Source organism: Amphiprion ocellaris, chromosome 7 (genome assembly GCF_022539595.1).
Source record: "Amphiprion ocellaris isolate individual 3 ecotype Okinawa chromosome 7, ASM2253959v1, whole genome shotgun sequence".
Classification (NCBI taxonomy): Eukaryota; Metazoa; Chordata; class Actinopteri; family Pomacentridae; genus Amphiprion; species Amphiprion ocellaris.
The window spans coordinates 15,905,231-15,930,365 of NC_072772.1; the positions used below are offsets into that span (position 1 = coordinate 15,905,231).

A 25,135-nucleotide genomic window follows, 5' to 3' on the forward strand; every position below is an offset into this window, starting at 1 on the left:
AGACTGTAAATGTAACACTGAGGTTTTCCTATATTGGGTCATGATCAATTTAATATGGCTTTCTTGACAAGAATTTGCAGAAAAATGCCCTTTCATGTCAAAATCAAAACAAAGCCATGTCAGGTAATTAAAATCTTGAAATGTAAAATAAGTGATTGCCTTAGTATTCACCCTCTTTAAACTGACTTACCTAATTCAACACTGATGCAGCCAATTGCTGCTAAAAGCCACTCAGTTAATAAAATCAAGATTATATGAGTACATGTCCAAAGTAAATGTAGTATAAAGACATCTGTTTCTGAAAGGTCCAGTTATTAGTGAATCAGTGCTCCTGGTTATAATTACACAGTGAAGACAAAAAGATGCTCCAAGCAATCCCACGAAAAGTCTATTGAAAAGCATGAGTGAGGGGATGGAAAGAAGATAATGTCCAATTCACTGAATATCTCAAAGTTCAGTTAAATCCATTATTAGGAAATGGAAGGAATATGACCAATGTGTAAATCTGCCAAAAGCAAAAAAACTGTGACTGGGAAAGACAGAGACTAGTGAGGGAGGCCACCAAGACACCTATGACTTCCTCTGAAGGAGTTACAAGCTTCAGCAGCTGAGATGGGGGAGACTGTATACAGCAAGTGTTAACTAGACTCTTTACCAGTCAAAGCTTTTTGAGAGCGGTAAAGACAAAGCCACCCTTCATATTAAATCTTGACTAGAATTTGCCAGAAAGTCAACTGGAAGAAGGTTCTGATGAGACCGAAGTTGAGCTTTTTGCAATGTCCAGGTGAAGCAAACCAGGATCAAACACAGAGCAGCTCTACAACAAGATACAGCATCGATTTAGTGCGCTGGCCAATTTAATATGCAATAAATATAAAGAAATTCACTTAGTGATTTTGACTAGCATTATATGATATTTTTGTATGCCTTTGCTGTTGTAACAATGCAATTCCTTTGACTAAGAAGGGTGTTGTGACGATTTTGGAACAATGGAATATTGCAACGATTCCCCATGTGATGCTCCGGAACTTGGGAGCAGTGATGAAGGTACCTGTTCTGTATTACTGATGCAGAGACTTAATAGATATGTACTGATTATTTTCAGGAGTAATGTTATACTTGCTAGTTTGACTGTAGTTGTTTTAGTGTGTGTAACTTATTTAACCTGATGTCACTGTTTGCATTTTGGTTGCTGTGCACCTCTTTAGCACTGATTCTGTGATTGCAAGCATATCCAAATATACATTTTAAAAAGATAAATCTAGCTGTACATGCTACTGTAAGCATTATGTTGAAACCGCTCATGTCAAGATTTCTTTTTTAAATGATAAATGCTCTGTTAATTTTATAAATCAGCTCAATAAAAGCAATATGTAATATATGCAATATGCAAGGTATAACCACAGGTTTGATTTTGATAAATTCAGTGTGTCACACATGGATGCTCTCCATCAGGATCATGCAAAAATATTTGTTGAATTGTGTGTAGAAGAGGTTGAAACGCCTCAGCAGACCCCCAGAGACCCTTTGCTGCAGCTGGTCTCCCTCCAAAAGGCATCTGGCTGCTGGATTCTGGATCCAGATCTGGCTGCTGCACTGGGAAAGACCAGCGAGGAGGTGGAAAAGTCAAAGCCTGCAATGGTGGGTGTTTGTCAAAGATAGTGGGACAGATTAACAGTGACATGACATGGTTTATAATGATGGCCTCTATTCAAAAAATGATGGGACTTCTTTGAAAGCATATGTGCATTTGTTTTTATTACTTCGTTTAGTGTGTAATATTGCTACTGCTGATTTGGTGAATTAGGTCACCAGTGAGGTGTGGGCCACCATCCTGGCTCTGATCTGGCTTCATGGTTTCAAGATGGATGCAAAGGAAGAGTGGGAGCTTCTGGCTATGAAGGCTGCATCGTGGCTCTGTGCTCAGAATGGTAGAAACCTCATTCATAAGTGCTGAACTGCTGTTTTTAACATTGATTCTTACATTGTTTTATGGCTTGTTTTTTCAGCTCCATGTGTTCCAGAGAGTGTGGATGCTGGAAATGCACTGCTGGGTTGCAGCTTGCAGAAAGATGCACTGATGCTCTGAGTCTTCACCTTCAGGATGACGACACAGAAGCAGATCTTCTCTACCCAGAGGCCTTTACTTCTTAAATATTGCACTGCTATTGTAACAATTGAAGTCTGTTATTTTTTTTTCCACTGTGTTTTTTTTCCCAATTGGTCTTAGAAATGTATACCTTTTGGAGATTATCAGTCTGAAAATACAGAATTTTCAGATCTGTACTAAAACATTAACGAAAGATAACTAGATTGTGGCATTTATGTCACTTTGTGCCTGTTACAACCGAATATTAGACTCATATTGTACATGTTGCTTTGAGTAGAATGATCTTCAGTGGCTTCACACCTGCTCTGTTCACTGTTCAGTACAAACTGTGTGACATCAGTTTATACAAACACACCTCAAGCTGTCAGCAGAAATTTCATGGATGCCAATAAAAGCAAATGAAACAATTTTTAAAGTTTTTTTTCTAGTCTTTTTTTTTATTTCTTGTTGTTTGTTTTGTTTTGCTTGTGATATTAGTCACTGCAAAATGTTCACCAAAGCCTTTTCTATTGCAAATAACTCTGAGTGGAGCTAAAGTACAGTAAAAAACTAATTTTGCAATCAATATGACAGGTATTATGACATGACTCACAACTTTAGTTGGAACTAAGTTGAAATTTTTGAATTTTACAGCGTTTTCACGTTTTTGTTTGTTTTTTACAGTGTTTCTATGGTTTCCTCTGTGCCTTGCTGTGGACTTTGGTTTTCTTGTAGGGATGTCTGTAGTTGTCCAGAGCTGTAAAATTTACACTACTGCCCCAGGCCAGTTTGCTTTAGGTGGCAATAAAGTGTATCTTATCTTGTCCTACTTTCTTGCCTGAAGAAGCAAATAAATGAGAGACCATATATATGTAGAAATACAGAGAGAAAGAGAGAGAAAGCTAAAAACCCCGCCCACTCGGATGTCCCTGTGTCCGAATCGAGCCCCTCCCAGCAGCTGTTGTGGCTGTGGATCAACAGCTGATTGCGGTTCCTGCCTCCAGATTTTCTCCTTTTATCTACAAGAAGGAACGAACTGAGAAACGTCCCTCCGTGAATTCACAAGTGTCTTTATCAAAGGTTGGTGTTTGGTCTGTTTCTTTAAGGCACAGTGTGAGATAATAAGACAAACATCTCTTCACCGGTTAGCGTTTCATTTCTCGTAGCTACATGATGCTGATGGATGAAGGAGTGAGGAGGACTCTGGTCTCCTCCTCAGTCGATCAGATCATCATCCTTCCAGCTCCATCCTGGAGGCTGAGCAAGACATGGATATAAACATCCAGAAATCTGTTGTTCCAGTTCAAAAGGACGAGCTAAAGACAGCGATATTACCTCTGCTTTAGACAGATGTTTGTGTTTCTACTGCTGTAATTTACTTTTTTTTTTTTGACCACTACAGCGGAAAATCAGGAAGGATGTCAGACTGCTATGGTCTGCTCACTCCTGACAGGAAAGCAGGTACGGAGCTGAAACCCAACATGCTTTTGTAATTTTTTTTTAAAATGTCCTTTTAAGCATGCTGTCGTGTAAAGAGGAGCCGATGCTTTAAAAAAATCTATTTAATATAAATTTTCTTGCGCAACAGTAAAGATGACTGCGAATGTACTGATGTGCGTTTGGGCATGCAGTTTCTGTGCTTTCAAAGTCAAGGACCTTAATTCATTATATAAAGTGCACCCCTCAGTCAAACGGTAAAGATTCTTCTTGGTACACTCGAGTTTTTCAGTATTCTCTGCACTTTTGGTTCCTCTATGCTGTGGATTTATACTTAGTTTTTTCATTTCTTCATGCAATCCTGGAATCAATATAGAGATCTGGTGTCTATTGAGGCTATATTTTCTGTAGGAGGTCTGCTTGTTGTTCTTGTGAATGGAGATAGTTGTTTAGTTCTCAGTATGTTTGTTGTTGACTTTGGGACTGATCAGATGCTGTCCTGATGGTAGTGCGTGATGGAAAAAATGTAAATTTATAAAGTGCTTCAAGTGAAGTCCTGTATTTGACCATGCGACTCACAAATGAGCTATTCTAACCCTAGCTGCTAGGAAACAAAGTGACAGCAATCTCTGATTTCCTCTATAACTGTTTTACATTCCTGTGATGTTTAAATGTAAAGCTGTTAAATGTGTTCCTCCATCAGTTCCTCTGCAGAGCATTGAGGTGGAGCTGGAGGTGAGGGACCATGTGGCCACAGTGGTCTCCACTCTGAAGTACCAGAACAAAGAGGACAAACCAGTAGAGGCTGTGTTTGTCTTCCCTCTGCCTGGAGATGCTGCTGTCTGTCATTTCAGTGCTGTGATTGGACAGAAAGAGATTGTAGCTGAGGTGAAGGAGAAACAGGAGGTGAGCTGGATGGTAAATATTCAAAGAGGAACTAAAAACACTGTAAAGTGAACGTTACTGATGTGTGTCACCTTCCCTCCAGGCTCGTGAGGAATATGATGATGCATTGAGCTCTGGTCAGCAGGCCTTCCTATTGGAGGAGAGTGAACAGAGTCCAGATATATTCTCTATGAAGGTGGGTGGTCTGGCTCCAGGAGAGAGCGCCTCCATCAGGCTGGAGTACGTGACTGAGCTGGCTGTGCAGGCTGATGACGGGCTGAGGTTCTGTCTGCCTGCTGTGCTCAACCCTCGCTACCAACCTCAGGGTAGGAACACCAGCCAACACCTTCTACCTGAGTGCAAACCACACATGTTTGGAGTTTATTGTGACAGTATGCTGGTGGAGGTCAGAGACTACTATTCAATAATTGTGGTAACATGTATAAATCCCCTCTGAAACCACGAGCTTCACAAATCCTCCAAAGTCAAAGGAAACCAGGTGAGTCCCAGTTGTCTGTCATGTTGTTTCCAGGTAGTGAAGGTGCCAGTGTCCAGGTGTTCTCTGTTCCAGCCTCTCTGGTTCCCTACACTCTGTGTTTTTGTGGCCGACTCTTCTCTCCTCGTCCAATATGTAAAGTGGAGTCCAGCTGCTCCCTGGAGCCTCTGCAGTACCTGAACACTGATCAAACTCAGGCCACGGTAGGTAGAGTGCTGATGTGTGTGCTGTGTGTGGTTGGTCGTCTTCAGTGAGAAGAAAATGTGAGTTTGTTGTTGAACTGCAGGTCAAGTTGGCTGCAGGACACAAGTTTGACAGAGATGTTAAACTTGTGATTTATTACAAAGATGCCCACCAGCCCACTGCTGTGGTGGAGGCAGGACAGACCTCTGCAGAGACTGGTGAGTACAAAGTAACTTTGTAAAGTTACACCTGTGAATGAAAATGATTGAAGTTATTTGTGTGTGTTTTGGAAATAATATTAAAGTGATTTTTCTGTTGCTGTCATGTTTCAGGCACTCTGATGGGTGATCCAGTGGTGATGGTGAGTCTGTATCCTGAGTTCCCCCAGTCTGTGATGTCTTCAGTGGCCTCATGTGGAGAGTTTGTGTTCTTGATGGATCGATCTGGAAGTATGAAGAGAAAAATGAACAACAAAGAGAGTCATCAGACTTGCATCATGAGTGACAGGGTATTCATTATGAGTTAGTTCTGCAATAAACTATTTCAGAATGTGTTTCTCATGCAGTGACATTCATTGTATCTACTTTTTTCTCTTGAGGATACTCTGCTGCTCCTGTTGAAGAGCTTACTAATGGGCTGCTACTTCAACATCTACAGTTTTGGGTCCAGATATCAACACATTTTCCCGTAAGTCACTCTCTGATATCTATCAGTCCAACAGATGTCTTCTCTTGGTATGAAGTATGTGCATGTGTGCATTGGTGCATGTGTTTGTGTGACGGCAGTCAGAGTGTGGAGTACAGCCAGAAGACCATGGAGGAGGCTCTGAAGAAAGCTGAGGAGATGGAGGCTAATCTGGGAGGAACAGAGATCCTGAAGCCTCTACAACATATTTACAGCCAGCACTGTATTCCTAATCAGCCTAGACAGGTAGTACACACACACACACACACACACCGATCCACATAAACTTGACATAGCACATGTTGCATATTTCTTGATATTATATTTAACCATGTTTGTGTCAAATCTCCTTCCCAGCTGTTTGTCTTTACTGATGGAGAGGTGGGAAACACCAAAGAAGTTCTAGATCTGGTGAAGAAGAATTCAGGTTCCCACAGGTGAAACTACAAAACCACAAACACATGATGTGTTCAGTGTTCTAGTGTTGTGTGTGATTAAATCAAACTGCTGTATTGTAGGTGTTTCTGTTTTGGGATTGGAGAAGGAGCCAGCTCTGCTCTTATCAATGGGTTGGCCAAAGAAGGAGGAGGACACGCTCAGTTCATCAGAGGGACTGACAGGATGCAACCAAAAGTAAGACATTAAACACTATGAAGCTGTAATGTTCAATAAGGTAGCAGCAAATATGTATTTCAGCTTGTTGCTCCAATAAATAAAAGTATGATTTTATATGCTTTGTACTATTTTTCAGGTGATGCAGTCACTGAGATTTGCTCTGCAGCCTGCTGTGGAAGACATCTCAGTCACATGGGGTTTACCAAAGGGACTGTCTGTCACTGTCCTGTCTCCACCAATCACATCCATTTTCCAGGGTCATAGGTCACTGATTTATGGCCAGCTCACTGGACAGGTAGCAACAGCTCCATCTCATATCCGATATTCCATGTGATTGTCAATTTGAAGAGAACTACCACTTCAGATCCCTTGTTGACTTGATGAGTTTTGGATATAAGCAGTCTTCAATACTCGTAGACTTAACTTCCATCAAGTCTTCACGTGTGGTAAGTTGTGGACAAACAGGATTCAGCCTCTCCCTGTAGGAGCCTTGTTGGTAGAACTCGTGTCATTCCGCTGTCAGTAATATCACCCAGTTTCATTTGTGTTTTTGCTGTCTTCTGTGACAATGGATGTTTGTTCACCAGAGTGAACAAACATGTAGTTACATCCCGCCTGTCCAGGGTAGTCGGATGGTAACAAAGAAAGTAACACAAAGCAGCATTATAGAGTGATGGGCTGTAATTTATTTTGAAAAGAAGGTGTACATAATAAATTAAAGAAAAAGTGAGGGTGTTAAATGCAAAAATGGTGCTACAGAAATAAAAGAGCAAAACATAACCAAAAGCGAACTTTGTTTAGAAGTCGATATTTAGCAGATAAGAAAAATAAAAGGTAACTAACGTAAAGAAACTATTTAACTGAAGTACAGCGCAGTAGCACCCCTGGCTGAACTAACAATGAATACTTAAACTGTCAATGTTCCTCTCACTAGCATTTAAAATCCCCCACAGGCACAAACGCCAACATTTACAAATTTGTCAACCGGGCGGCTCAGCTTCTCCTATGAGCTGCCACCGAAAAACTGAATGAATGAGCCTTTTGAAAGCTGCGCTGGCAGCATGGTTGGAGGAGATCACCTGTCCTGAACCAATCCTTCAGCTCCTCAGACTGTAGGCGGGCACAACCACAGAGATGGGATGGACGAACGAAGGTATTCGCCAGGCTGCTGGCAGCTGTTCACAATACAAATCAACATGAGGAGGAGAACAGCGGCCCAGGGCCGTAACACGTCCTTTATCATTTCTGTTCAGTTGAAATCTGACAAATGCTTCTCCAATGTACATTATGGTTGAAGGTGTCCATTTGGTGGAACCTTCTCCCATTAGGTTGGACAGATTGATTTAAGTAGGATTGTAGAGTGAGTAGACTAGATCTCATCATGACGTTCTGAGGGTAACTGAATTGCCGGGAATTTTTGGACCCGCTGTTTAAACAAACACAGCACCATCATCAGCTGCCTAAAGACAAGGGTTCCGGTTATATAGTTGGTTTTATGCCACTTAGCTTTGGTTGTAGCTTGGATTAATACCCTTTAGTTTGAGATTTGGTCTTGATGCAGACACAGAGTAGGCTTTGTGTTTTTGCACTGTTTTAATGTGTCAGTTTAAACCCCAAGTCCTGATGGTTTCTCTCAGTCTCAAATACAGTATTTATACCTGGCATGCAACAAGCTATGTATTTCTGGATGTACCTCAATAGTAAGCAGGAAGACAGCAGATGAGAGTCCATCAAATTTACTGTCAACTTCACTCTGGTTGCTGTTGTAGAAACAAACTGATATGCAATATGAAAACACTAAAACCTGAAAACATTCATAAACAGTTGGTTGCATTTGCTTGCAGTAAACATGTTTTCTGAAACTGTAATGCTTTCTCAGAGTACAGATGCAACAGACGGTTGTGTGACGGTGAGGTGCAGCCTGCCAGGTCAGCCTTTGGAGATGAAGCTTGTCTTCAGTGTCAGACCTGCAGTGGACACTGGGTAAAGCTGTTCATTAGTGATTAGTAGGTGTAGTGTGCTGGTTAGTGAAACTGCATTACATTATCTGTATATGTGTATCTGTATGCTAAAGTCTGAGTATTCATGGGAAAACTGTATACATTACATATTTTGTGGATTTTTGAAGAGATATAAATGCAGTTCCTGCATTGCAACAAGCAAGAGTTTGTTCAAATGTCAATACACTGCTACTTTTTATTTTATGAACTTAAGAAATCGATAAATAATCTAACGAAAATAAACAGTAATTTTGGCATGTGCAAATGTTTTGCTATTGTAGGTGAAAAAAAGAACCAAACTCTAAAAATGAGGATCTTGAGATCTCTTTATTTATGCAGTGCATAGAATCTCACACAACACCAGGTTATGGGAGAGAAGCTCTCTGAACAAAACGCTTATATCACGTTGGTTAGCTATGTGTAAGTTCTCTCTCTGTTGTGAATAGTTTCTTTTTGTCCTGACATGGGAAGATGGCTCTAAATTTTATCTTATCTGGCATGGGGATGTAACTCTGTCTTCCAGGCCACCTGCACATTCTTACAGACTTTTGGACCCTTGCAAAAGAAATAACACAATCTTCAACCAAGTAATGCAATCTTTAGTATTTTTCGATCAGCGACCTTGCGAAGACGGTGTTTAGTAACTCCTTCTTTGGCAGATATCACAGCGTACAAACAATTTTTTATCCCTGCTAAGAGTCTGTCTGTCCCTAAACTGGGCATTTTGCAGATCACTTCAAGTTCTGAGATAATTTTTTCACACAGAGCATGTTTAAGATTGTTCCACAGATTTTTGCACCACTGTCCTGATCTTGATTTCCATAGCTCATAATAACTTCTGTTTTTAATGACATATCAGACAGTAGAAATTGCTAATTTTTTGGAGTACTCTTCTGCTTTCTGGGCGTCAGTAAGGTGATTTAGACCCTGATTTCATTCTGAAGTCATAGAATTTGTCAAACTCTGGACCTTCCATTTGCTGACATTTCCGAATAACAAGTCCTGACATCCTCTACAAGTTGTAATGAGTCAATAAAGGCCTAACATGTTAATGATGTAATGAGAGTAGCACACATACCGCAATTACTGTTTCCTATTTTCACGTTTTCAAATTTATGAAATAAAAAGTAACCGTGCAATAATGTTTAAAGGAAGGCTCATTATTCATCATGTTGCAGAGGTTGTATTTGCATCTTTTCATTTTTCAACAAAATAGAATCATTTTTCAAGGTATTTCAACATTACAGTAATATGTATAGCGTACATATCTTTTATTAGATTGACAGGTTGGACTGCACTCCATATTTTAAAGGTGTGCTCCTCTCTCGTGTCTGCAGATTAACTGTCCACAGGTTGGCTGCTTGCACTCTGATTCGCTCCCTGGAGATGGAGGACAGAGAACAACAACATGGAGGAATGAAGGAGAAGGTGGTGCAGCTCAGTGTCCAATCAGGAGTGAGCAGTTCTTTCACTGCTTTCATTGCTGTCAACAAAGCAGATGGCAAAGTGATTCAGGGACCTCTTGTGTGCAGAAATATCCAATTAAGTGAGTAGTGCTTTTGTTTGCTTTCACAAAAATAATGTGTCACCCACTACTTTGATAGAAATAACGTGAATGATACTGTACTAAAGTAAAACGTTACAGAGCTGTACCTATGATGATCCAACATTTGAAGCTATACAATCAGTGTAAGGTTTGTTGCATTTTTACTTTGTTTCACATAGAAATTGAAAATATTGTGAATACGGTAGAAACTTTACGGTATTCATACTTTTTAAAAATTTTAGTGTCACTTAAGTGTCCCTTCTTATGGCCGCTGGGAGTAAATGTATTGAAAACATACACTACTGTTCAAAAGTTTGGGGTCACTCAGGCAGTTTCATGTTTTCCTTGAACACTCACACTTTTATTCATGTGCTAACATAATTGCACAAGGAATTTTCTAATCATCAGTTAGTCTTTCAACACCATTAGCTAACACAATGTAGCATTAGAACACAGGAGTGATGGTTGCTGGAAATCTTTCTGAAATGAATAAAAGACGCCCACCACTCCTCGTGGCTGCAGTTCAGTAAAGTTGGAAAGATATATGTTATCAAAACATAAACGATACCTCTTTTCCATCGTTGTAAGGTAGATATGCTACAAGCCCAGTTTGATCAAAAGTAGCTGTCTTTCAAGTTGCAGGAATAACATTGGTGTCAACAGGAGCCAGTTGAAGGCTGCAGTGATTTTAGTGATACTACAATGTATAAGAGTGAAGTTATTGAATATTTGTCTCTCTTTACTGTTGCAGCGGTTTTGCAATTTGCAGACGGACCCTGTTCACTCCATAGACACCAATGTTATTTCTGCAGCTTGAAAGACAGCTACTTTTGATAAAACTGGGCTTGTAGCACATCGTCTATCGTACCATGATGAGAAAGAGGTATTGTTTATGCTTTGGCTACATATATCTAATGAGTTATTGATGCCAGAAATCTGAATCTGTGAATATCTCTCCAACTTTACCCAACTTGGGGCCACTACCACCCAAAGAGTGATATATTTAATTTTGAAAAAAGCACTTAGCCATACTTAAAGCCTTAAGTGCTTCATTAACACGAAACTAAGAATTTTGTATTGTTTTATGATCATTGGTTCTGCCTGAAAAGAAGTGGCCTCATTTTAAACAGTTTAATCATTTGTTCCTTGTATGATTTCCAACTGATAAATCACACTCAATTTGTAGTAGGATCACAATCGTGTGATCTTCATCAGGTAACTGACACAGTGTTCATGTCATGGTTACAGTGACGCCGTGTTGGCAGCTATATCTAGCAATAAGAAATCCTTAACAAATCCGTGGATCCAGATTATAAGCCACATCACTGCCAAAATCTAATCACTTGGTCCTTGTGTCATTTCTGACCTCCCCTGAAAATTTCATCCAAATCTGTTAGTCTGTTTTTGAGTAATGTTTCACACAGACAGACATATTCACAGACAAACACAGCGATCCTCACATAACTCATTGGCAGAGTAATAATGTCAGACTTCAAAATAAGTGGATTTGTAAAATTAGCTATTTTAAATTTCCATTTATTTCCAAATTGTTTCCAATTTATTTGCACTGTTTTAGAAAAAGGGTGTTTTTCTCATCAGCAAGATATAGCATCCATTCAAGGTTACCCTTGTGATGATTTCTTTTCCCTAAATTGTCATTTTCTTGTTTTATATTTGATAATTGTACTTGACAATAAATCCTGGGGTTTCTATGGAAAAAATGTAGAATTGTAATGAAGAAATCAGAGTCCTACTTACTGTAGAATGATTGCTGAAGCAAAGCACTCCAAATAAAGTTTAATTGTGTGGCACATTTCACATGCAAAAGCACAGAATGTTTAAGAATGAATTCATTGTATAAACATTAAAATAAAAAAAAAGACAATCTATAAATGGTATAAGAATGTGGAGAATGCACTACATACTCATGAACACAGGATTTCAATTGGAGTTGACTATATTGTGACCCATTATCGGTCCTAATTGTGTTTCTAAAGTGACATATTTAACCAACTGACTGATTTTGTGCATTAAGAATACCTTATTGTGAAGTGTGTTACTGATTATGTGTGCTAAATGTCATGCTATCAAGGAAACAGTAATGTATACCAAATATATTAAGCCTTGTTGTTTACAGTTTTGCTTGAGTACTCTTCTGCTATTCCTATAATAACATAAAATAAGCTCAAATTTCGGAATTCAGTGACCTTAACAAGTAATCACTATAATTATCCTAGAGCAGCCCTATTCAATTAGCGGCCCGCGGGCCACATGCGGCCCGAAAGCAACCCTCGAGTGGCCCTAAAGCAACTGCCGAGTGACTGGGACTTGGGTCCGAGAAAAACAGAAAAACTTCTTTCAGTAACACTGACAAGTTCTTACAAAAATTCCAACATTATTTGCAAACATTGAATGCAACATTTACCGTAACCTAGCAACTGACCCACAATGCCTTGCGTTGAGGAGACGCGTTTGAAAAGTTAACATTAGCAGTTCTATACAGGTGAAAATAGCAGCATGTCTTTTTCTATCCTGAAACGACAAATCGGCGAGGAAAGCCGTCGGTTTAATCCTGCGTGGACTGACAAGTATTTATTTATTTACTACCAAGTCCGAACGCCAAACCAATGCGTTTACTCTGCAACGAGTGCTTTGCAGCGCTCAAAGATTATAATGTCCGAAGACACCACATTGGAAAAACATGCCGCGTTTCGGACAAACTTTCCCGAGGGATGTCATGAGAGAGCGGCTATAATTCAGAGTTTGACTGCATCTTACAACCGGAGCTGTACTACAATGAAGCGGACCTGCACAGCTCAGGAAAGGGCCACGAAAAAGAGGCCGTTCATAGACTCAGAAACTGTGAAGGACTGCATGTTGGCTGTCGTGGATGAAGTTTTAACGGACGATAAAGTTAAGACGAGTGTGACATCTGCTATCAAACAGGTCTGACACGTCAAACATTCTCGCCACAGATGTCTTCGAGACATGGTAAGTGCAACAAAGCAGCGTGCTGTAGCAGACACTAAAGGTAGTTTTATGTATTTATGTGACTATTTTCTGTTCACTTATTATAAGTTTAATATTTAAGAAAGACATTTTGTTTTGACAGTTATTTCACTTAGTTGAACTTTATTATGCACTTTGATGTCAGCTTTATTTCATTTCAAAGGGATAGTAACTATCACTGTGCCTACTGTTTATTTTTTTGATTATATGCACTGAAGATGTGACTGTCTCAGATGAGACCAAATATGGACAGGGACAAACTCTGTTTTTTGTTATTTCAAAAGAAGAAAAGTGTCTCAAGTTCTGAAAAGTTACTGTTAAGCAAGTTACTTTTTAATGTACTTTGAGATGTGACCAAAACAAAAGATGGTGTTTCTAATCTGCACTTAGTTTTTATGTTCATATGCACCTTAACCTGTGCTTATATTTACCTATCAAAATGTGTTGAAGTTGTGTGTTTGAAATGTAAAATTTAAAGAAGCAGTATTTCAGCACAGGTTTAGTTTAAGTACTGCTCTTCTATTGTGTTTATGTCCTTTTGGATGTGGCAATACGTTTATAAACATCCAGTGTGTTTGTTATCGTAGCTGTTTGTGTTTATTTTAAATGGTTAACTTTGCTCACTGTCTGCTAAAAACGTCCGGCCCAGCTCATGTTCTTAGTCTGAAAATCCGGCCCGAGTCAATTTTTAATTGAATAGCCCTGTCCTAGAGCATGTTGCATTTTTAGTCATTTTAGTACTCATATCCCTCTTATGTAGGTGTAAGCAATCCTTTATCTCGTATCTTTCACTACCACCTAGTGGCCACAGTGTGTTTGACTTTGCCCAGAAAGGTTGTGATTTCTAAACGTTGAATGTATTCCTTTAGTTAAACTCCTTCAAGTAAAGTGGAAAGTTTACACTTGATCGCTTCATTTCTTATTGATTGTGGTGGAGCAGAGAGGCATTCTGTCCAAATACTTGGGGACCACACTGTATTATTTCTGTCCTGCATCACTTTCTCATTCTTTGCATACTGTTGGTATTTTTTACATTTTTTTTGGTGGCTGCGTAACCCTGAACATTAACATGCACTTTTGGCACAGTAAGCAGTTGTCCTCTCGTGCCACGACACAGGGTCATGACATCTGAATGATGCAGGTATCAATCTGTTTAGATGTTACACTGGAGATCTTGAAGAGGACTCATCAGGAAGTGCATTAAATCACACCTTTCACCCACTTTCACTGACAAGATGTCATACAGGGTTTTGTGATATATATAGTTTTCAATTATCTCTGTCAAAGAAAATCTGGGATAAATGATCTCTTTCTGCCTGTCAGTGCATCGTAGGCTGCAGTGGAGGAATCACAAAGCATTTATCAATGTGAAATCACTGAGAACTACCCAGAGAGAATAGGACTCTGTGAAAGCCTTGTTTTGTCAAAATCAATGTGAAACAAAGGCACAGGTTTCAGATTAGGTGGTGAGTGCAATATGGCCATGCTGTAATTCCCAAAGGCCCTGCATTGTTGGTGATTTTTGAAGCATCTGCAGTTTAACAGAAAAGAAAAAGTCTCGAAAAGACTAAAAAAACTGAAATTATTACTGAAGTACAGTACTTTAATAAATGTGTTTCGTCACGTTACACCACCACAACAAAAATGTGCATATACTGTATAATGGTATCGCTTGCATATACACTACTGGTCAAAAGTTTTAGAACAACCCAATTTTTCCAGTTTTGTATTGGACATTATGTATGTTAATGTCTCTTTATACTCTTCAATGAAAGCATAGAACAAATAAATGAAGTTTAAAAAAATCTATTCAGAAACCAAAATGTATTCTAAACTTTAGACTCATCAAAGTAGCCTCCTTTGACAGATATAACAGCTGAACACACTCGTGGCATTCTTTCCACAATGGAAATCAAATATTCTCCAGAAAGTTCTTCCCAACTCTGTTGCAGAAGTTCCCATAAATGTGTGGTTCTTGTAGGTTGCTTTGCTTTCACTCTTCTGTCCAATTCATCCCAAACCAGCTCCATGGGGTTTAAGTCTGGAGACTGTGCTGCCACTCTATGTTTTCAAGCTCACCATCTTGTTCTTTGTTCCTAAGGTAGTTCTGGTATAAGTTGGACTTATGCTTTGGGTCATTATCTTGCTGTAGGATGAACCCCTGACCAACTAGGAACATACCAGAGGGTCCTGCATGGCACTACAGAATGCTGTTGTAGCTGTTTAGGTTCAGGGTTCCTCTCACTCTGTACAAGTCACCGACCCTGGATACATCAAAACAGCCCCAGACCATCACGCTTCCTCCTCCATGTTTGACAGTTGATGTCAAACACTGAGGAACCATCATTCCTCCTACTCGATGGCGTATAAAAATCCTGCATGATGAAACAAAGATTTCAAATTTTGATTCATCAGTCCATAATACCTTCTTCCAGTCTTCAGTAGTCTATTGGTGGTGTTTCATGGCCTAAGCAAGCCTCTTTTTCTTATTCTGACGTCTTAGCAACGGCTTTCTTGCTGCCACTCGACCTGTCAAACCTGCAACTCCAAGTCTTCTCTTCACAGTTGAAACTGAGACTTCTCACTACGACCACTGTTAAGCTGTGTTTGAAGCTGTTGACTCTCAGAAACTTGTCTTCTGATTCTGTTGTGGCTTTGGGTCTTCCAGACCTCTTCCTGTCAGAGTTTCCTCCAGTTTCTGAACCTTTTGATGGTCTACCTCTACCCCTCCATCTCTATCCCTCTACCGCTTCCCCTCTACCTCCATCCCTCTACCTCCACCTCTCTACCTCTTCTGTCCCTCTCAACCCGCCCGGCCAGCAGGCAGATGGGTCCCCCCACATTAGAGCCGGGTTCTGCTCGAGGTTTTTTTCCCTGTTAAAAGGGTGTTTTCCTTGCTACTGTCGCCTTTTGGCTTGCTCTGGGGGTCAGGCATATGGGTTCTGTAAAGCGTCTCGAGACAATTTGACTGTAATTGGCGCTATATAAATAAAATTGAAAATTGAAATTGAAAGGAAACTGTGTACTCACTGACACCTTGACTTTTTTCGTAATTTCTCTGTAGGAAAGACCTACATTTTTAAGTGTTATGATGGTCTGTCTTTCTCTTTATTGTTAACTGCCTTTTCCTCTCCATTTTTACAGCAACACACTGCTTTCTGCAATACAATGCTGTTCAGATAATGCTCTGGAGGGTTTGGTGCCATGGTGTGTTCAGACACTACTTTTATACAGAGGCGGTTGGAAGTAATCTAGAAAAGTTGGTACATCTGTAGGATTTGGTAGCACCAACTTTCAAGGCTTGATCAGCCTCCATTGCTGCAGAACAGCTTTAAGTTGTTAACCCATTTCTTGTTACCTGAAAAAGGCCTTTTTGTATAACTCTGAAATGTACATTACTTTCAGTTTTGTGTAGCCTTGTCTTTTTTAACCTCTGACAGTTCACCACTTACCTTTGTACCATTTTAAGCAATTCATTGGACTTGAACTACTTGATTTTAATAAAAAATTGGACAATTTGGGGCATTCTAAAACTTTTGACCAGTAGTGTATATTTTGTACATATCATGCCCTACATGCTCAGTAACATCTAGCACTGGAAAAGAGTTTACCAGATATCAAAGGCACCTTCTCTGTTCTCTGTTCAGAGAAATAAAAGATATATTTTATGAAGATGCATAAATAAATATCCTTTATTGTATGGAACTGTTCCTGATTTAATTACATACAGACACGTGAACATGTGTTGCTATGGCAGCCAGTGACTTTTTCCACAGCAGCACTTAACAAAAACAACCTCAATGATCTAAGTTTGGCCATTTTATGTAGAGAAGCACAGAGGAACTCAGGTGCAATGTTACTGTCAAACTGTAAAAGAAACTGTTCTGATTCAAATATACAGTATACATTTGCAGATTAAATGTTTTCCTTGATGAAGTATGATATTCAGAGTTAGTTTTTTTCTCTGCAGACAGTGCTGGTCATTGGAAGAGCAGGCAGACTAATCTCTTTTGTCGGCTGCCAGTTTGTCCAGCTTGGAAGAGGCATCGGAGTCTGTTCTCGCCAACAGAAGGTCAATGCCACAGAGTCTAGAGCAGCAACCAGTACAGTCCCAACTGATGCTTGTTAATAAACAGAATTCTTTCACATCACAGCCTAACAGGAATTAAGATCTGCATTTCTGGGAAAGACAGAATTTTTATGCAAAAATAACAGATTCATGCCATAGAACTCTTTATGCAGCATCTCTGTTGAGTTGGAACAATCTGTATGTAGACAGCTAAATTAAATTCAGTGTGTGAATCTAATATTGAATCATTCAATATAGTTCTATTCATAATGAGAGGTAGTAGTATGTGAAAACAGCTACAAGACAGCATAATGACTTCTGTGATGATCATCAGGGTTATTTTATCTTGGATGTGGAGACTATGAAGTAGTGATGGCGATGTTAAAAAAAAGTATTGGTTCAGATTTTTACCACATACTGAGGGTGTAACTAAAAATGCAGTCAAATCTGTCTCTCAGACATTGACTGCACTTCAGTAGTTTCATCAGACAAACGGATATAAAAGACTGGAAAATGCAAAAACATCTAATAAGATACTGTTCTAAATGGATAATGGAACTTACTGTTATTCCCTGTGATGGTTTATTTACAGTATGTGCATATACCAATCAGGCATAACATTATGACCACTGATGGGTGAAGTGAATAACACTTATTATTTTGAGTGTTATAAGGAACAGTGGTGAACCGCCGACAGGTTCATGGATGGCCAAGGTTCACTGATGCATGTGGGGAGCGAAGGCTGGCCAATCCAACACATGAGCTACTGTTGCTTAAATTGCTGAAGAAGTGAATGCTGGTTCTGACAGAAAGGTGTTAGAATAAATGCACAGGGTATTGCAGTTTGTTGCATATTGGGCTGCATAGCCACAGATCAGTCATAATGCCCATGCTGACCCATGTGCACCACTGAAAGCACCAACAATGGACACATGAGCATCAGAAGTGGACCCCCGAGCAATGGAAGAAGGTCGCCTGGTCTGATGTATCGTGTTTTGGGTTTTTTTGACATCACATGGATAGTGTGGGTGCCGAGGGAACGCTTGGCAGCAGGATGCACTATGGGAAGAAGGCAAGCCAGCGAAGGCACCTTGGGTACTGCCATCCAGGTGAATGTTACTTTGACATGTACCACCTACCTAAGCATTGTTGCAGACCATCTACACCCTTTCATGGAAACAGTATTGCCTGATAGCTGTGGCCTCTTTCAGTAGGATAATGTGCCATGCCACAAAGCAAAAATGGTTCAGGAACAGTTTGAGGAGCACGAGTTTGAGGTGTTGACTTGGCCTCCAAATTCCCCAGATCTCAATCCAGTTGAGCATCTATAGGATGTGCTGGACAAGCAAGTCTGATCCATGAAGGCCCCATGTTGCAACATGCAGGACTTAAAGGATCTGCTGCTAACATCTTGGTGCCAAATACCACAGCACACCTTCAGAGGTCTAGTGGAGTCCATGTCTTGACGGGTCGGGGCTGTTTTGGCAACAAAAAGGAGACCAACACAACACAGGTGGTCATAACATTAAAATCTGATTGGTGTTTATACTGTGTTTGTCAACAAATCAAGGAAAAACTGTGGCTTGCTGAAAGCATCCAGAGGTGGTTCATTTACAGAGAAGATTAAATTGAAATCCTCTCGATATAATAGGATGCCCAAGCTCTGGCATGTGCCATCAGCTCACCCTGAGAGAGTCAGACATGCTGCTTGTTAGTGCAGCTCACAGAGACAGATTTAGGCCTATGGGGGGGCTTGTTACTATGGCAGACAGCCTGCTACACTGATACTGCCACAAACCAACACCAGTCAACGATCCTCACATCCAGATCTTATCATTTCTTCTCGTATTTGTACAAGTAATGGATAATTTAGGTAAAGTGAAGAATGCTCCAAAAAGTTTGACCTCATGCGCCTTGTTCAATTCAGCACAACTGCTTTTAAGTTCATCCTGTTTCCAACTGAAATGAAACAAAAGACAACAGCTTTTCTGCTTTTAATGCTAACTGCTTTCTCTTTGCAAAAAAAATGCAGTGTTGGTTACAGTAGGTCATTACAGCTAATCCTATCCAAACCTTTGGCAGACCTCCAGCCAACACTTTCTAAACTGGTTTCCAAGGCAACCTCAACTAGCAGGACCAATTAGAGCTGACAAAGGATCCCCGAGCATTAAACTGCCTGGAGATTAGAGGAGAAGAAGACACATCCTCACACCAAACACAACAAATGAAAGAAGGGCACTCTGATCTGTGGGTGTGTCTATATATATATATATATATATATATATATATATATATATATATATATATATATATATATATATATATATATATATATATAGATATAGATATAGATATAGATATAGATATGTGTGTGTGTTGGGGGACAGAGAGGGACGACGACTTCGCATGAGGATTCACCTGTGGGCTCACTTGTGTCGGCTTCAGTCTATCCATTGGGGGGGAAAGATTTAATGAAACCTGCCATCTTTCCTGCCCTCCTCTCGTCTGTTTCTCTCTCTGTAGGACTGCTGCGTGTCCATGTGTGTTGTTACAGCCGCTGGCAAGAAACCAGATCAATAAGAAATAGTTTAGAGAGGCTGATGTTTCTTTTTTTCTGTTTAGGGCCATCAGTGGAACACTGTGGCCTCTGAGCAGCACATCAATCACATGCCATGCTGTGTGTGTGTGTGTGTGTGTGTGTGTGTGTGTGTGTGTGTGTGTGTGTGTGTGTGTGTGTGTGTGTGTGTGTGTGTGTGTGTGTGTGTGTGTGTGTGTGTGTGTGTGTGTGTGTGTGTGTGTGTGTGTGTGTGTGTGTGTGTGTGTGTGTGTGTGTGTGTGTGTGTGTGTGTGTGTGTGTGTGTGTGTGTGTGTGTGTGTGTTCGTGTGTGTGTGTGTGTGTGTGTTCGTGTGGGCGTGCGTATGTGTGATTGATTCGATAGCCTTTGTACTTCAATGGGGGATCTACTTTATTGAATAACTGACACCCATGATCCGGTTATTGTGTGTTGGTTGTTGTGTGTCAGTGCTTGTGTCCCTGTGAGGTAAAATGTGTGCCAGATATCAAAATCACTGACCTTTACTGTAAACCCTTTTAGCACACTCATGTGGGTTGGGAGTGTTTTTATTCACTTTATCGGTTCCCCTTAAAGCCAAACGGCAGTGAAAAATCGAGGTAAGACCGGAATGGAAGGTTTTAATGTCCACTTTACTATTTTAAAATTAGTTTGTCGTGGAAATGCAAATTGTTTTTGTTGTAATGTTTTGCATTTGTTTTGGTTTGCAGCCTAAGCCTCTTGATTTGAATTCCAAATACCAAAATAAAATACTTTTAAATCAGGCATTCATGAATATAAAGATGGACGTAAAGTCACATTTCTGCTAAAATAGGTGTTTCTGTGTCATGCTACTGGCATCGTTTGCAATCATCTATCCAGTAGCTACTCCTACTTTATCCTGGAAACACCCCGGACTGATCACCAGTCCACTACGGAGCCAACACAAAGGAGACAGACAACAATGCATGCTCAACATCACACCTACAGCCAATTTTGAATCAACATTTCACCTATCAGGCATGTCTTTATGGGTGGATGCCCAAGCACACATAGTAAACCCACACGGGCACAAGGAGAACAAGTAAACTGCTGAAAATGACTGAAGACAGTATTTAAAATGACAGAAAACAACTGAAAATAGTGACAAAGAAGGATCCCCAACTGACGATGTGACCTCTTTTCCAGCCCAAATGTGAACAGCATGAACTTCACACAGCCCAACTGCTTCAATTTTAAGTATCATTCAGTCTATGCTGCTGGCTGTGCAGACTTTTTGCTTTTAGATCTTTTTTTTGGGAGGTTTTATGACTTTATTTTATTGTCATGGTGGAGAGAGACAAAATGCAATGAGATATGCGAACAGTCTGACCAACTGGGAACTGAAACGGACTCATTGCTCACTTGTCTATGCAGGATGGACCCTATCCTCTCAGTTATCAGGCCATCTTCCTAACCACAAACTTACCTTATCTGTTAGTGTGATTTACTGAATAACAGCTCATTGTGTGGTTTGAAACAGACAACATTTAATCACACAAAATAAGACTGTGGACATTCCTGTGTGCAGTTCCTGATCAGCGGTCCACCAGTGCCTAAATTCAGCCACAAAATAGATTCTGTTGAGGATCACTAATCAGCTTCATAGTGACTTTTTACTGGAAGCTTTTGCAAACAGCAGCTGAAACAAAAGTGAGTGAAAACGATTGAGAACAGAGTTTAAATTCAACAGAAAACAGTGACTGAAAATGGCAGAAAACAGCCAATAAAAATGACTAGCAGAGTTCATTCCATCTGCTGTTGTCCCAGACATGGTAGACCACATTTACACATATTTAAGGTATTAAATCGTGGCTTAATTTATTTTTGTAATCTCAATATAATGTTCATAATAGGAACAGTTGGTAGGCTGAGCAACGTAATAAACTATATCAAATTTATATAACATTTATTCTCTTAGAGGAATTCAAATGAACACAAAAGGTGAAAAAAACGTATTTGTTGTGGGCATTTTGATGTTACTGAAACAGCGTTTTTCGCGTGCTACGTAGATTTATTCATCCAGATTTTTTCATAGCTGCTTTCTGCCTCGAAAGGAAAAATTAGATTTTAAAATACTGTTTATGTCTTTGCAGCATATCAAGTCAGACCATATATCTGCATATGACCTGCGTCAAGGCCGGAGCGATGCTGCTGCCACTACTACTGATGAGTCAACAGTTCACCTTGCCCCGGGTCATGGTCTTTGAACTTCTCAATGATCTCACACCTCCCTACCACTCCTTCCTTATTAATTTCCTTTACTGCGGCCCATCTCCCTTTGAGCCTTTATTCTGTCTCCTCTGCCCTTGCCAAAGCAAACCCTGCACTTTTCTACCTTTTCGGTCCCTTTCTCAGCCTGACTTTGTCTTTTGTCTCTCTTTACTTGGTGTTAAAAGGCTTTAAAGGAGTTTAGGCGTAGCCCTCTCCATGGTAACACTGTCTCCTATTCTTACACACATTCTCTCCCTGTCTCTCATCTCATAATTCTGCCCTACCCTGCGCTTTATCGCTGTACCCTCCCCCCTATATACACTCACTCTCCCCTTACCCTCTGTCTCGCTCTCTCTCACTCTGTCTCTCTCCCTCCTTGCCTCTCTTTCTCTCACACATACACTCGTCCTCTCCTGCTCTGGCAGCTGGTCTACTGCTAATGCAACACCCTCCACTGACTGCGAGATGTTCACCCCAGCTTGTAAAGGATCTGCAGGGGAGCCGAGGTAAGGCTTTCACGTTCTCTGGAGCACAAACATAGCAGAGATGTTAGTGCTGCTGTTGCTGGCTGCTGGCAACAGCTAACTGGAAGCTAAATGACTGATGGGAAGAGCGTGTGTGTGTGTGTGTGTGTGTGTGTGTGTGTGTGTGTGTGTGTGTGTGTGTGTGTGTGTGTGTGTGTGTGTGTGTGTGTGTGTGTGTGTGTGTGTGTGAGTGTGTGTGTGTGCGTGTGTGTGTTGATTTGGGTGAGAACTCTCCAGCTGGAGTAGGGGGGCTTGTGTTAGTTGCAGGTTAGATCTGACACTTGCGATCTCCACACTCAAGTGAAGTAAAAATCTATTTCTAGGGTTTGTTTTCTGTCTTCTCTGCATTTTCTTCAACTTGAGTGAAATATATCTCTGTGCGTATTCGTATTTATTTGCGTTGTGTGTATATGCATGCTGAAAGAAAGCCGTTGGAAGCCTTGACAGCACATAAATAGTCTTCTCCGTACTGCTGCAACAGTGCTGCAATGTCCTATGGTGCTATGTTCTCTGATGGTTTATGACACTACGTTGTGTTTATATGCATGTGTGTGTTTTGGGGGGGATGGTGAGTAGGGGTATGAAGTTAGATTCCTGCATATGTGAGTGGGTGGATAAGAAGAGCGTTTCTTAATATTTTAATAAATTCATGTCACAACACTATGTTCATGCCACGGGAGAAAATTCCAGGCGAGCAAAAGACACAGTGCAGTTTATGCAACTGAAAGCCAGAAGGTTTGTTGTGTTACTACTATGACAAGAAGAAGAAGAGTATTTGCATTTGACTAACATGGGAGATGTTAGTGGTGACACTGTGTATGTTTGTGCCAACGGGTAAATGTCTTCATGCACGCATGCATTTTCCCGCCGTGTGTCACTGGGGACTCATTCATGTTCATGTGCATATATAGTACATGGTGTGTGTGGGTGTGTGTGTGTAATATGTTTAAGCAAAAGTCCGCCTACGAAGACGCGATCCCTATTGTATGCAGCACCAATAGAGAAGCGCAGAGGGAGGTTGCTTGAATCATGAGTCTCTTTTATCCTGGCAAAGCACTGCATTTGTGATAATGTCAGACATGAAGTAGCCTTCAGAGATGTGTGGCGAGAGCTGGTGGTTTTTATTATGTCCTTTATAGTTACAGGAAGCTAAAGATTGACCAGCATCATCTGACAAAATGTGATGCACTTCAATTATTCCTGCACAGGAGACTTTATAAGGTGCAAGACATTGAATGCCTCTCCATCGTTTTCTGTTTTGAGCAGACTTTTTCTTCAGTTCTTCTGTGCACATTTTCAATTTGCACTAAGTCCTGAATAAGAATGCTGGAAATTTTAAATGAAATATAGCACAAAAACTTAAGTAAAGTCTTCAAAACATGAGAAATGTAAGGAACTTGTGATTTGCATGAAGATAGAAAAAAAATATTAGCAGTCAAGCAGTGTAGTGACTGTAATGAGACTCAGATTAATAAGCCTATTTCCTTTATTTAAGATTTGACTGCTGCCTTTTTAATCATCCTGCTGCACCTTCTTCCTCTTTAGCAGTGATTTATTGGCAGCTGGGTAACAAAGTGGCGCCGCCAGCTGTTTGTCTCTACAAACCAACTTCTAGTATTGATATTTGCATTTTCTTTAGAGATTTTAATCAACATTCAGTTAATAATTGCTTTACATTTTAATGGCAACCCAGCTTATTTAATATCTAAAGGTAATAAAGACTACCAAAAGTTTGGGGCCACCCAGACAATTTCATGTTTTCCATGAAAACTCACACTTTTATTCATGTGCTAACATAATTGCACAAGGATTTTCTAATCATCAATTAGCCTTTCAACACCATTAGCTAACACGATGTAGCATTAGAACACAGGAGTGATGGTTGCTGGAAATGTTCCTCTGTACCCCTATGTAGATATTCCATTAAAAATCAGTCATTTCCAGCTAGAATAGTTATTTACCACATTAACAATGTCTAGACCAGGGGTAGCCAACATGGTGCCCGCGGGCGCCTGGTTATCGGCAGAGACCATGTGAGTTGCCCGACATGTTCTAAAAATAACATGTCACCATGAAATTCTTTATAAAAAAAATGATAGTTGCTGTTCTTTTTAAATAAAAAATACATTAATGCAGATTTTAAATTACAATATTTATTATTATATATATATTTTTTAAAAATGTCTTCGGTGTAAATGAATTTTGACCTTGTCCGAGTCAAAGTTCACTGCGCATGTCAAACCACCACGTCATTCTGCTGAAGCGTCCAGGCGCAGACACTTTGGGAAGCTAGATGTGGTTTTTACCCCTAAAAGATGACAGAAGTGAAAGAGAAAACACTATTTTCATGATGATTGGGAGGAAGAGTTCTTTTTTACGACAGTGAAAGATAAATGTATGTGTCCTATTTGGGGGGCGACGATTGCGTCGGCAAAGCGGCACAATGTGGAGAGACGCTACTTTACCCGCCGCAAAAGCTTCCATGCTAACTAGCCACCTGGTAGCGCACATAGACTGTATGCGCACTACGGACAGGAAAAGCCGGACTTAAAGGCAGCTTTGGCATCTACTACGTGGCGAAAAGTTTCTTCATGGAGAAAAGTGTACCATTAGAAAAGCTTGTTTCAGTGACTACAGAGGGGCTCCTCCATGACGGGTCGGCATACAGGCTTCATTGTACGATGCAGAGGTGATCCAGACTTCCCAACATTCCTACATTACCACTGTATCATTCACCAGCAGGACATATGTATGTACAAAAGTGGCCGGATTTGATCATGTGATGACTCGTGT

At 40.3% G+C, this 25,135-nt stretch overlaps 3 protein-coding genes across 4 annotated transcripts in view; all 3 read left to right on the top strand.

The window, feature by feature from the left end:
• Nucleotides 1–2,519, top strand: part of LOC118469647 (von Willebrand factor A domain-containing protein 5A-like) — a 104,195-nt gene extending 101,676 nt beyond the window's left edge. Inside the window, 4 exon segments of the mRNA XM_055012055.1 lie at nt 967–1,047; nt 1,490–1,641; nt 1,808–1,931; nt 2,010–2,519. Of these exon segments, the coding sequence (XP_054868030.1) occupies nt 967–1,047; nt 1,490–1,641; nt 1,808–1,931; nt 2,010–2,089 (437 nt within the window). The 3' untranslated portion in view covers nt 2,090–2,519.
• Nucleotides 2,520–3,081: 562 nt separating this feature from the next.
• On the top strand, nt 3,082–10,525 carry LOC129347299 (von Willebrand factor A domain-containing protein 5A-like). Of its 2 annotated transcripts, XM_055012056.1 has the most exons (13): nt 3,082–3,169; nt 3,492–3,550; nt 4,230–4,432; nt 4,515–4,737; nt 4,944–5,110; nt 5,194–5,308; nt 5,423–5,598; nt 5,689–5,777; nt 5,876–6,020; nt 6,132–6,211; nt 6,293–6,407; nt 6,526–8,372; nt 9,727–10,525. In XM_055012056.1, exons 2-12 carry the CDS (start codon nt 3,508–3,510, stop codon nt 6,721–6,723), a joined length of 1,554 nt encoding a protein of 517 aa, XP_054868031.1. In that variant the 5' UTR covers nt 3,082–3,169; nt 3,492–3,507; the 3' UTR covers nt 6,724–8,372; nt 9,727–10,525. The 2 variants fall into 2 exon arrangements, with proteins under 2 accessions (XP_054868031.1, XP_054868032.1); XM_055012057.1 differs by lacking the exon at nt 3,082–3,169 and having other exon boundaries at nt 3,485–3,550.
• An 11,649-nt stretch (nt 10,526–22,174) lies between these two features.
• Nucleotides 22,175–25,135, top strand: part of LOC111589130 (rap1 GTPase-activating protein 2) — a 126,806-nt gene continuing 123,845 nt past the window's right edge. Inside the window, exon 1 of the mRNA XM_023299857.3 lies at nt 22,175–22,324. Coding sequence (XP_023155625.1) covers nt 22,284–22,324 — 41 coding nt within the window. The 5' untranslated portion in view covers nt 22,175–22,283. The remainder of the gene's footprint in view (nt 22,325–25,135) is intronic.